At 43.3% G+C, this 12,768-nt stretch overlaps 1 protein-coding gene across 2 annotated transcripts in view; it reads right to left on the bottom strand.

The window, feature by feature from the left end:
* Positions 1-1,849: 1,849 nt before the first annotated feature.
* LOC139368392 (protein tyrosine phosphatase non-receptor type 9a) overlaps positions 1,850-12,768 on the bottom strand; it is a 45,893-nt gene continuing 34,974 nt past the window's right edge. For both annotated transcript variants that reach the window (XM_071107201.1, XM_071107210.1), the window contains 7 exons: positions 11,492-11,808; positions 10,995-11,082; positions 7,223-7,292; positions 5,352-5,430; positions 5,021-5,171; positions 4,563-4,770; positions 1,850-4,183 (listed from right to left, as the gene is read on the bottom strand). In XM_071107201.1, coding sequence (XP_070963302.1) covers positions 3,993-4,183; positions 4,563-4,770; positions 5,021-5,171; positions 5,352-5,430; positions 7,223-7,292; positions 10,995-11,082; positions 11,492-11,808 — 1,104 coding nt within the window. In that variant the 3' untranslated portion in view covers positions 1,850-3,992. The remainder of the gene's footprint in view (positions 4,184-4,562; positions 4,771-5,020; positions 5,172-5,351; positions 5,431-7,222; positions 7,293-10,994; positions 11,083-11,491; positions 11,809-12,768) is intronic.

Genomic DNA, 12,768 nt, shown 5'->3' with positions numbered 1-12,768 from the left:
AATCTAAACACAGTGACAAAGCAAAAACAGGTTTAGCCATTTTTGCAAATGTATAAAAAGTGAAATATCACATTTACTTAAGTATTCAGACCCTTTCCTAAATATTTTGTTGAAGCACCATTGGCAGCGATTACAGCCTATGGTCTTCTTGGGTATGACGCTACAAGCTTGACACAGCTGTATTTGGAGAGTTTCTCCCATTATTTTCTGCAGATCCTCTCAAGCTCTGTCAGGTTGGATGGGGAGTGTCGCTGCACAGCTATTTCCAGGTCTCTCCAGAGATGTTAGATCGGGTCAAGTCCAGTCTCTTGCTGGGCCACTCAAGGACATTCAGAGTGTCCAGAAGCCACTCCTTTATTGTCTTGGGGTCTTTGTCCTGTTGCAAGGTAAACCTTAACCTGCTCCAGAGCGTTTGGGACCTCAGACGGGGGCCCAAACGCTCTGGAGCAGGTTTTCATCAAGGATCTTCTGTACTTTGTTCCATTAATCTTTCCCTTGATCCTGACTAGTCTCCTTTTACTGAGGAGTGGCTTCCATCTGCCCACTACCATAAAGGCCTGCTTGGTAGAGTTCTGCAGAGATGGAAGGTTCTCCCATCTCCACAGAAGAACACTGGAGCTCTGTCAGAGTGACCATAAGGTTCTTGGTCACCTCCCTGACCAAGGCCCTTCTTCCTGGATTGCTCAGTTTGGCTAGGCGGCCAGCTCTCGGAAGAGTCTTCGTGGTTCCAAACTTCTTCAATTTAAGAATGATGAGGCCACTGTGTTCTTGGGGAACTTCAATGCTGCAGAAATGTTTTTGTACCCTTTCCCTAGATCTGTGCCTCGACACAATCCTGTCCCAGAGCTCTACGGACAATTCCTTTGACCTCATGGCTTGGTTTTTGCTCTGACATGCACTGTCAACTGTGGGACCTTATACAAGTGTGTGCCTTACCAAATCATGTCCAACCCAGTTGTAGAAACATCAAGGATAATCAATGGAAATAGGATGCACCTGAGCTCATTTTCAAGACTCATAGCAAAGGGTCTGAATACTCATGTAAATAAGGTATTAAAAAAAAAACATTTGTAAAAATGGTCTAAAATCCTGTTTTTGCTTTGTCATAATGGGGTATTGTGTGTAGATTGAGGATTTAATTTTGTTTTTATATATTTCAGAATAAAGCTAACAAAATGTGGGGAAAGTAAAGGGGTCTGAATACTTTGAAGGTCAAATGTCCAATCAACAGTAATCAAGTTATATTGTACCTACAGTGCCTTCAGGAGAGTTCACACCCCTTTACTTTTTCCACATTTTGTTGTTACAGCCTAAAAAAAAAATGGATTAAATTAAGATTTGTGTCACTGATCTACACCCAAATGTCAAAGTGGAATTTTGGTTGTGGAAACATTTAACGCTGAAATGTCAATAAGTATTTAACCCCTTTGTTGTGGCAAGCCTAAATAAGTTCAGGAGTAAAATGTGCTACAAATCACAAGTTGCATGGAATCATTCAGTGTTCAATACTAGTGGTTAACATTAGTTTTGAATGAGTACCCCATCTTTGTACCCCACACATACAGATAATACATTGTAAGGTCCTTCAATTGAGTAGTGAATTTCAAGCACAGATTCAACCACAAAGACCAGGCAGGTTTTTCAATGCTTTGCAAAGGGCACTGATTGGTAGATGTGTAAAAATATAAAAAGCAGACACGGAATATCCTTCTGAGCAAGGTGAAGTTATTAATTAGGCTTTGGACGGTGTATCAATACACCCAGTCATTACAAAGATAAAGGCGTCCTTCCTAATTCAATTGCTGGAGAGGAAGGAAAATGCTCAGGGATTTGACCATGAGGCCAAAGGTGGTTTTAAAACAGTTAGAATTTAATGGTTGTAATATGAGAATGGAACATTGTAGTTACTCCACAATGAAGACACATTTCAGTTGTACAACTGTCTAGGTATCCCCCTTTCCCTTTTCCAATACTAACCTAATGACAGAGTGAAAAGGAAGCCCGTACAGGATACGCAAATTCCAAAACATGCACATTGTTTGCAACAAGGCACTTAAAGTAATGTGGCAAAGAAATTCACTTTTTCCCTGAATACAAAACTTTGTGTTTGGGGCAAATCCAACATCAATGAGTACCACTTCATATTTTCTAGCATGGTGGTGGCTGCATCATGTTATGGGTATGCTTGTCATTGGCAAGGACTAGGGAGTTTAAGCTAAAAATAAACAGAATACAGCTATAAGCAAATAAAAAAATCCTATGAGAAAAAAACTGGTTCACTCTGCTTTCCAAAGGACACTGGTAGACAAATTCACCTTTCAGCAAGACAATTACCTAAAACATAAGGCCAAATTTACACTGGAGTTGCTTACCAAGATTGTAAAATCCAGGTGTGCAAAGCTCTTAAACTTACCCAAGAAAACATAAAGCTGTAATCACCACCAAAGATGCTTCTACAAAGTATTGACTCAGGGGTGTGAATACTTATGTAAATTCGATTTCTGTATTTAATTTTCAATAAATGTAATAAAAAACAAAACATGGTTTTCACTTTGTCATTATGAGGTATTGTGTGTAGATGGGTGAGAAAAAAAATCTATTTAATTCAGGCTGTAACAAAATGTGGAATAAGTAAATAAGTATGAATACTTTCTGAAGGCACCGTATATCACACGTATACAATCTCCTATAATTGTAATTTCACCTTAAATGCACTTTACCAACACAAGAACTGTAATCTCTAAAAGCACAAAGTGCTTCAACATGGCTGTGTATAAAAGTCTATTGCACTTTACTGAGGTGAGGTCTAGGACTGGTGTCTTAAAGCGGAAGCAGGGTTATGGCCTTCCTACACCAGGTCCATCGCAGCATAGGAGGCTCAATAGACGTACATGACACAACTGAAGCATACGGAACAACTACTGAGTGAAAGCAGCGGCGACCAAACATTTAATGTCACGATCACTACAAGATTTTCACAAGGAACGTTTGAACAGCCAATGTGAATGACTTACAATAACAGAGTGAAGGCAGATGGTTCATGTGTTGTCAGGAGGCCAGCTCTTAATTATTAGATCTGCAGGAAATGCATTGAGATACCAACTTTATCAGCTGCTCACAAAAACATTAATGTGTTTAGTATTACTTAAAGTTGAATTTAAGGTCATCTATGCATTTTAACTCTCAATGGTTGAGGCTTGGATTGGGGGTAGGGTAAGATGAGAAGTCCACATGCATCTCAGGGGCAACTTCTACATGTAGCCATTCGATTCAATGGCCCAGGGGAAGTTGGGGGGGGGTCATCCCAGGAGGGGTTCAATGCTTGTATGCCAAGTATAGTTGTATCGCTAAGGTCACAACGACAATACCAAGAGGCAAAAGACCATTGAAAAAAAAAACCCTATTCTTACTTTCTTCTCCAATACCATTCTTCTCTGCTTTCACAGGTAGAGGATGGCGAGAGGGAGAGAGCAAGAGAAAAGGCCTTCTCAAAGACCACTGAACTGGTCACAGATGTGGTAGGTTCTTAAAAAAGGAAGTTGAACGCAAAGTTCATGTCATCGGTTACTGCTAAGTATCTGGATCACACAAGACACCAAAGCGAATGATGTGTCACAACACTAACGACAGACTCGCATAGACACAGATAACGGCCACATAATAATTCAAAATCTTCCTCAGAAGACACAAAACTGACAACATTTGTTGCCAGGTTGCTGTGTCTTGTATGTTATTATGTCTTACTATCTAACATTTTTCATCACAACTGTGGCTCTGTTAGAAGTGGCAGAGTCAGAAGGAGGAATGAGTTGGTCTTAAAGGCCTCTTAAAAAGGGAAGAAGTGATGGCATTTGCTAGAAGTGGGCATGCTGATTGGCTACAAAGTGTCCCCTGGATTCACAGATTGGCTGCGAGAAGGGTCACTGATAGGCTACGACAACACCCAGGGCATCACAGATTGGCCGTGAGAACTATGAGGCGACCCCCAGGCATCACTGATTTGCTGAGAGCAGGCCCTGTCTCTGAGCGTGCTCCAGGATGGCGTTGTGGCAGAAGTAGTACTGGTCTGGGGTCTGGATGGTGAAGGCCCTCTGCGTTCTCATCCGCCGCACCGTCTGACACACGTTGAGCGTCCCCACATCCTGCAGCTGGGACAGACAGATGTCCAGGGCACAGAAGGTACCTGGGGAGAGGGAAGGCGGGAGACATCATTATCAACAAATGTGTTGTGGGGAAAATACAGGAATAACATTAGTTCACTATGGCCCTCCATACATTATAGCCAAGGTGAACAGGTGCCGTAGAAATAGAATCCCTATTAGAGAAATTGAGGTGACACCTATGACTGTCCATAGAGATTCTATGTCATTCTGTGCTTTACACCGATCTTACCACAGGGCTTATTTTTGGCAGGAAATAAGATAATTAAGTTTGATATAAGCCTGTATGAACCTTTATGATATCATGTTTTATGTGTCTTTATTTGGGACTCAAGGACTAGAATGAGTCTGACACGCATAGACTAAAAGAGTGGTGGTCGTCAATGATAATTAATAATTCACCTGTTCTGCCGATGCCAGCACTGCAGTGAACCACCATGGGGGGTCCCAAGGGGTGGCCCCTCCACTGGGGCCCCATGGTCTTCACTGACCGCCTCTGCTGCCTCTTGACAGCCCCCAGAAAGTCAATGAGCGTCACGGCCGAGGTGGGGACGCCGTAATCGGGCCAGCTCAGGTACTGGAAGTGGGTCACCTGCCTCTGCTCACAATTCTGGAACACACACACACACGAGATGTAGCTTCAAAATGGGTGAACAACCAATGTTTTGCAATTGTTCAAACTCAATAGAAGTTTTGATATTAGCCAACAGTCTAAGAAGAGATGGTAGTGTGTGCTATTGCTAGATAATCTCAGATTTTTGTCCTTGGAAAAAAAATACAAATTCATCAATGGGAAGGCATGTGTTCTCCTTGGGTAAAGGGAGCAGAGGTCACTTGAGACCTGTAGCTTGCTACTGTACCTCCATGTTGTGCAGCTCCAGGGTGGTCTGGTTGTAGTGGGAGTGATTGTCCACCCTCTGGTTGACCACAGCCATGTGACCATACACCTCCTGGCCGCCTTCCTCTAGAGGCCAGTACTGACCACACTTCTTCCGACCTCCCTCGTCCGCTCTGCAATACACAGATCGATTATTGACGATCTTTCTAGAACCTCTAGGAAGTGCCCCATTGTAACCTACAGTATTTGGGTCTGGTTCACAACAGTCATTTCCAAATGTCAATGACTCATTTAACAACAATTCTCTACATCATGCCCACTGGGTAAAACAAATATGCAAGAAGATGAACTACCTTGTCGTCATGACAATGACTAGCACGTTTTGCTCCCAGACCATCCTCCAGAAATCCCCATAGGTTTTCTCCAGTGGTCCTATGGACAGCAGAGGGTAGAATGAAGAGAATTAACTACTTTTAATAAAGACATCATAAAGCAGGGGTGTCAAGCATACGAGCATACGTGTATGTTTGACACTGTGTCCAGTTTATTAGATACATCGATCTAGTACCAGGTTGGACCCCCTTTGCCTCCAGAACAGCCTAAATTCTTAGGGGGGTAGAAACGTTGCGCAATTGGCACGAAGGGACCAAATATGTGCCAGGACAACATTCCCCACATCATTGCAACACCAGCCTATACCGTGACACCGGGGCAGGATGGGGCTATGGACTCATGCTGCTTACGCCAATTCCTGAACTCAATATACTTTAAAAAGGACAAAAAAACTAATGGAAACTGTGTAGAAGTGATAATGACATACATTTATACTATTTCTTGACTGTGTCCCGCTCGAAAGTAATCACCAAAAAAAATAAGCTTATGGCATCGTTTGGAACTGCCGATCAAGAACGCAGAGTTCATCTCAGCCTATGCTGCCCTTCAGTCCCTTGACTTTTTGGCCCTGACGGAGACATTGAACACCGCTGCTCTCTTTTCATCTGACTATGTTCTCTCTCATAGTCCGAGAGCATCTGGACATCGCGGTTATGGCACAGGGCTCCTCCTCCCTCCCCGGCAACTTCAACCTTCCGACGTCTGCCTTCGATTACTTTCTTTCAAACTCACTCTTTCCCCTCCTTTTGACCTCACTCTTTCCCAGTCCCCTCCCACTCACAAGGCAAGCAATACGCTTGACTAGAGGCTGTTCACCTACTCATCTCAGTGCAACCCCCTTCCAGGTCTCTGATCAAACTACCTTGTTTCCTTTTCTGTCTCCCTCTCCTCCAAACCTAGCCATTCAACCCCTGCAGCTTATCCAGAACACTGCAGCCCGCCTGGTGTTTAACCTTCCCAAGTTCTCCCATGCCACCCGCTCTTCCGCACACGCCACTGGCTTCCATTTGAAGCTTGCACCACAACAAAACCATGGTACTTGCCTATGGAGCTGCCCCTCCCTACCTTCAAGCTATGCTCAAACCCTACACCCCAACCCGAGCCCTCCCTTCTGCCACCTCTGGTCTCTTACACCCCTACTGGAGGGCAGCTTGTGCTCAGCCCAATCCAAGCTCTTCTCTGTCCTGGCACAATGGTGGCAACAGAATCCCTGCTCCTCTTCCTAAAACCCTACCTCTTCTTAAATAATCCCACAGCACACCAACCCCCACCCTCCTTTGTAAACTAACGCTTGACACCCCCCCCCCCCCCCCACTAGCTCAGACTTTGCTGATAGCTACTTTGAGGAACATTTTACTTTGACTGATACGTGGTTGTCCCACCTAGCTAACTAAGTCGCTCTGCTAAATTACAAAAATGTTAATGTAAAGCTAGGGAGTCTGAAAAGTAAAGAAACTAGGATAGAGGACTAGCTTTTGCAAATTTAGACAGTGAAGAAATAACTAATTTCAACATCCCTACCACATCCCCAACAAGACAGAAAAAAAACTTTAAAAAAACTGGACTGGGCATTTAAAATGTGTCTTTATGTATCACATTTTCAACTGACTCAAAATGATTTTGTCAATCATCAGGGGGCTATCAATGCTTATGGCAAGTCTTACAACGCATCCACCACATCAATGCATTTTACCTGCCAACTTTAGTGTTACCTAAATACCAATAGTTTGAGAACCTCTTTCAAATGAATAAATATCCCATGAAAAAAGGAATTTGTGCAAAAGTATCTGATGGTGAAACTAGCAGGCATCATAGACTGACGACTTTGTACCTTGAGTACCGATGTACGCATTCTTCTGTTTGTAGCCGTCCATGAAGCTGGCATTGATGTAATCTGATCTCTGTGGGAAAAAAACAGGACTTTGTCACAGCGAATGATAGAATAGGGGTCTTGTAACAGAGCTGTACAGTAGCAATTCAGATACCATTATACAAACATATGAAAATATAGCTCAGTTATTTGTGTGTCTTAATAGCATATTCAAGATTAATCAATCATTTAAATGAATATTTTTCAAGTTCTGGGAACCACATGTAAACAGTAGGCATAGGTGCGTTTACAAAGACAGACATACAGCAAGTCTTCTAATGCACTTTGTGCTTGATGAAAGGCAATGCCTTCAGAAAGTATTCCTAGCCTTTGACTAATTCCACATTTTTTTGCGTTACAGCATGAATTCAAAATTGATGAAAAAATGTTATTTTCTCACCCACCTACACACAATACCCCATAATGACAAAGTGAAAACATGTTTAGACATTTTTGCACATATTGAAAATGAAATATCCAAGTTACATAATGCACATTTATTGAAAATGAAATACAGAAATATCTCCAATTTACATAAGTATTCACACCCCCTTGCTATGACACTCCATTTCCCTTTGATCAATCTTGAGCTAGCGCAACATGATTGAAGTCCACCTGTGGCAAATTCAATTGTTTGGACATGATTTATACACTGAACACCTTCCTAATATTGAGCTGCACGCCCTTGTGCCCTCAGAACAGCCTCAATACATCGGGCATGGACTCTACAAGGTGTCGAAAGCGTTCCGCAGGGATGCTGGCCCATGTTGACTCCAATGCATCCCACAGTTGTGTCAAGTTGCCTGGATGTCCTTTGGGTGGTGGACCTTCGTTACACACAGGAAACTGTTGAGTGTGAAAAGAACTGCAACGCTACAGAGTTTGACATAAAACAGTGCACCTGGCACCTACTACTATACCCCTTTCAAAGGCACTTAAATCTTTGGTCTTACCCATTCACCCTCTGAATGGCACACATACACAATCCATGTCTCAAGGCATAAAAAATCCTTCTTTAACCGGTCTCCTTCCCTTCATCTACACAGATTGAAGTGGATTTAGCAGGTTACAATAAGGGATCATAGCTTTCACCTGGTCAAAGAGCAGGTGCTCCTAATGTTTTGTACAATCAAGTGTATAAGGCTCCACAGTTGACAGTGCATATTCAGAGCAGAAACTATACCATGCGATCCAAGGAGCTGTCCGTAGATCTCCGAAATAGAATTGTGGCATATATCCGGGCAAGGGTATAAAACAATTTCTAGAGTGTTTAAAGTATCCAAGAGCACAGTGGTCTCCATCATTTGGAAATTTAAAAAAAATATATGTCACTACCCAGACTGTGCCAGACTCTGGCTGTCTGACCAAACTGAGCAACCGGGCAAGAAGAACCTAGGTGAGGGAGGTGACCAAGAACTCAATGGCCACTGACAGAATTACAGTTCCTTGGCTGCAATAGGAGAACAGGCTCTGCAGTACTTTACCAATCTGGGCTTTATGGGAGAGTGGCAGACCGAAGCCACTCCGGAGGAAAAGGGACATGACAGCACACCTGGATTTGACAAAAATCCCACAAATGACTCAAAGCATAAGGCAAAGGATTCTGTGGTCTAATGCGACAAACTGAACTCTTTGGCCTGAATAAAAAGCACTATGTCTGGAGAAAAACAGGCACAGCTCATCAACCGTAAAACACCATCCCTACTGTAAGCATGGTGGTGGCAGCATCATGCTATGGGGATGCTGGGAGACTGGTGAGGATAGAAGAAACAATGAATGGAGCCAAACACAGGCAAATCCTCAATGAAAACTCGCTTCAGAGCGCAAACAACCTTTGACTAGAGAAGATTTACGTGCCAACAGGACAATGACCCCAAGCATACAGCCACAGCAATGTTGGAATGGCTTCAGATCAAAAATGTGAGTTCTTGAGTGGCCTAGCCAAAGCCCAGACTTGAATCCCATTGAAAATCTGTGGAAAGACTTGAAGATTGCTGTTCACTCCCCATCTAATTTAACAGAGCTTGAGAAAATCTGCAAGGAAGAATGGGAGAAATCCCCAGATCCAGATGTTCAAAGCTGATACGGACATACCCAAGACAACTCAAACCTGTAATTGCCACCAAAGTGGCTTGGTGGGGGTGTGAATTGACTCAGGGGTGTGAATAGCTAGTGGGGCAAAAAAGTATTTAGTCAGCCACCAATTGTGCAAGTTCTCCCACTTAAAAAGATGAGGCCTGTAATTTTCATCATAGGTACACTTCAACTATGACAGACAAAATTAGAAAAGAAATCCAGAAAATCACATTGTAGGATTATTCATGAATTTATTTGTAAATTATGGTGGAAAATAAGTATTTGGTCAATAACAAAAGTATCTCAATACTTTGTTATATACCCTTTGTTGGCAATGACAGAGGTCAAACGTTTTCTGTAAGTCTTCACAAGGTTTTCACACACTGTTGCTGGTATTTTGGCCCATTCCTCCATGCATATCTCCTCTAGAGCAGTGATGTTTTGGGGCTGTTGCTGGGCAACACGGACTTTCAACTCCCTCCAAAGATTTTCTATGGGGTTGAGATCTGGAGACTGGCTAGGCCACTCCAGGACCTTGAAATGCTTCTTACGAAGCCACTCCTTCGTTGCCCGGGCGGTGTGTTTGGGATCATTGTCATGCTGAAAGACCCAGCCACATTTCATCTTCAATGCCCTTGCTGATGGAAGGAGGTTTTCACTCAAAATCTCACGATACATGGCCCCATTCATTCTTTCCTTTACACGGATCAGTCGTCCTGGTCCCTTTGCAGAAAAACAGCCCCAACGCATGATGTTTCCACCCCCATGCTTCACAGTAGGTATGGTGTTCTTTGGATGCAACTCAGCATTCTTTGTCCTCCAAACACAACGAGTTGAGTTTTTAACCAAAAAGTTATATTTTGGTTTCATCTGACCATATGACATTCTCCCAATCTTCTTCTGGATCATCCAAATGCTCTCTAGCAAACTTCAGACGGGCCTGGACATGTACTGGCTTAAGCAGGGGGACACGTCTGGCACTGCAGGATTTGAGTCCCTGGCGACGTAGTGTGTTACTGATGGTAGGCTTTGTTACTTTGGTCCCAGCTCTCTGCAGGTCATTCACTAGGTCCCCCCCCCCCCGTGTGGTTCTGGGATTTTTGCTCACCGTTCTTGTGATCATTTTGACCCCACGGGGTGAGATCTTGCGTGGAGCCCCAGATCGAGGGAGATTATCAGCTGCTCCCACAGCTGATTTCTTCAAACCAAGCTGCCTACCTATTGCAGATTCCGTCTTCCCAGTCTGGATTTTTTTCTCATTTTGTCTGTCATAGTTGAAGTGTACCTATGATGAAAATTACAGGCCTCTCATCTTTTTAATTGGGAGAACTTGCACAATTGGTGGCTGACTAAATACTTTTTTGCCCCACTGTATGTAAATGAGATCTGTATTTCATTTTCAATAAATGTGCAAACATTTTCACTTAGTCATTATGGGGTATTGTGTGTAGATGGACAATTTTTTTAATTTAATATATTTTGAATTCAGGCTGTAACAAAATGTGGAATAAGTCAAGGGGTATGATGAATACTTAGTGAAGGCACTGTATGCACGATGCACAGGTGGTTCCTAGAAAGTGTTACTGATATCTCTTGTATTATGATTCTGTAAACTTTAACTACATTTAACGTCATTTAACTTTTGAGAAGTACACACCTCGTTTCTTCTGGTTTTCAGGTGAACTCTTGTTTGGTCAAGACACAGGACATCCCCATAGCGATTCCTCTCCTGGTTGTATGCAGTACTGGAGAAATTGACAGACACAAAAATCAACCAATGGTGATTTATGAATATCAGAAAACAATACATCAAGTTCCTACTGGTGCAAAGTTTTGCCACCCAGTTTGACACTTTACTTCTTTCCATGGAAGTTTAATTGATAAACCTACAGTCTCCTCTCCTTTGTAACCCAGTGAGGGTTCAGGGGCCTCAAAGAATCAGAGTAGGAGTGCTGGTATATGATCAGTTTTGCCTTAGATCATAAAGAATACAATTACACGGACAGGAGAGATTTATCCTAGATCAGCGCCTACTCAGACGCTTTGTGAATATTGGCCCGGAACTCTAGGCTTCTCCCCATCCAGCTCAAAAGCCTGGAAATGTAGACTGACCCAAAGCTAAACCTTTATAAGTGCTTCTATCCATCTACTCACAGGGCACAATGGAATGTCCCAGGTGGTTGCTCCTTGCGGATTTCCTCATACTCCAGGTGGATGCCTGAGCGCTGGAGCCTGCCCAGGTGGGCCATGAACTCAGGCAGACGCATGGCCTCAGGTCCAGGGTTGTGGACCGACGAGTCCTCCAGGGGGATGCCAACCAGCTCATCCACGGGGTCCACACGGCCGTTCTGCCCAGCCAGAAGCTGCTGGTTCCAGCCGTGGGCATCCAGGGGCAGCAGCCCACCCAGGTGCTCAGGGAGACAGTCCCGTGGGAGGTGCTGGCAGAGGTCAGACATTCTGACCATCTGGACCTGGGAGAGGAGAGGGGAAGGATGTAGGAAAGAGTGAGGGCTTCACCTACCACAGTCAAATAACTTCCTTGCTCCGTTTCAAAACACACTCACGTCATTACAACTGGACCACATGTCAATACAAGTCTGGAATCCTTTTTAGGACATCCTGATTTGTAAGCTGTAGGTTTCAGCCTTCAGGATGTTCAATGGATTCTGTACAATAGAGGATTAGGTTGATTTCATTCCTATTCAATGCATCATGGGACAAGACATCAGATTGAAAATGTGACTCGATTAAAAAAAAAGAAAAAAAAGAGTAAGTCGATAAATAAAACGAGGGTTTCAAAAACTAATTTCTGGAGCCTGGTGCACATTTTGTGGGGGAGGGGCAGGACTGAGTTTGGGAAACTCTGTGTGCTTTTAATTTATGCTCCCATGACCCGTTCAATAAATGGATTCCAGTTCTGATGTTGCATATTAAAGCCATTCTACAAATGTCATCTCAATGAAAAATGTGATTGTGGTGATAACACCAAGCACCCAATCTCATGACCTCCTCCAGTTCATCAAAAGATGCAGGTTAAAGTTAAAACGAGATCAATGACTAACTCAAGTTGTCTTTCTAGTTCTGGTGAGGCAAATCAAATCACTCTTCTACTGCCTTAACTAATCTGCTTTAAGAGATACAGCATGTACTGTATCTATAAGAGGCACGCAAAAGATTTGTCATACAGTTTAGTGAAATGGCACTGTTTTCCAAATAGAGGGCACTACTTTTGACTAGGGTCCATTGGGCTCTGATCAAAAGTAGTGCACTATATAGGGCGTAGGGTGCCATTTTGGACGCTGCAGTGGTGATTCCAGATACCAAACATTGGCATTCCCTGAGGGGAGTGACTTCCTGTGTAGAGGTCACAGAGGAGACACCTTGCAGCCATCAATCATGACAGCTGAGGAAGTGCCTTGTGTACCAATTAC

This window comes from Oncorhynchus clarkii, chromosome 2, assembly GCF_045791955.1.
Source record: "Oncorhynchus clarkii lewisi isolate Uvic-CL-2024 chromosome 2, UVic_Ocla_1.0, whole genome shotgun sequence".
Taxonomy (NCBI): domain Eukaryota; kingdom Metazoa; phylum Chordata; class Actinopteri; order Salmoniformes; family Salmonidae; genus Oncorhynchus; species Oncorhynchus clarkii.
This window is presented reverse-complemented; position numbering and strand designations above follow the sequence as displayed.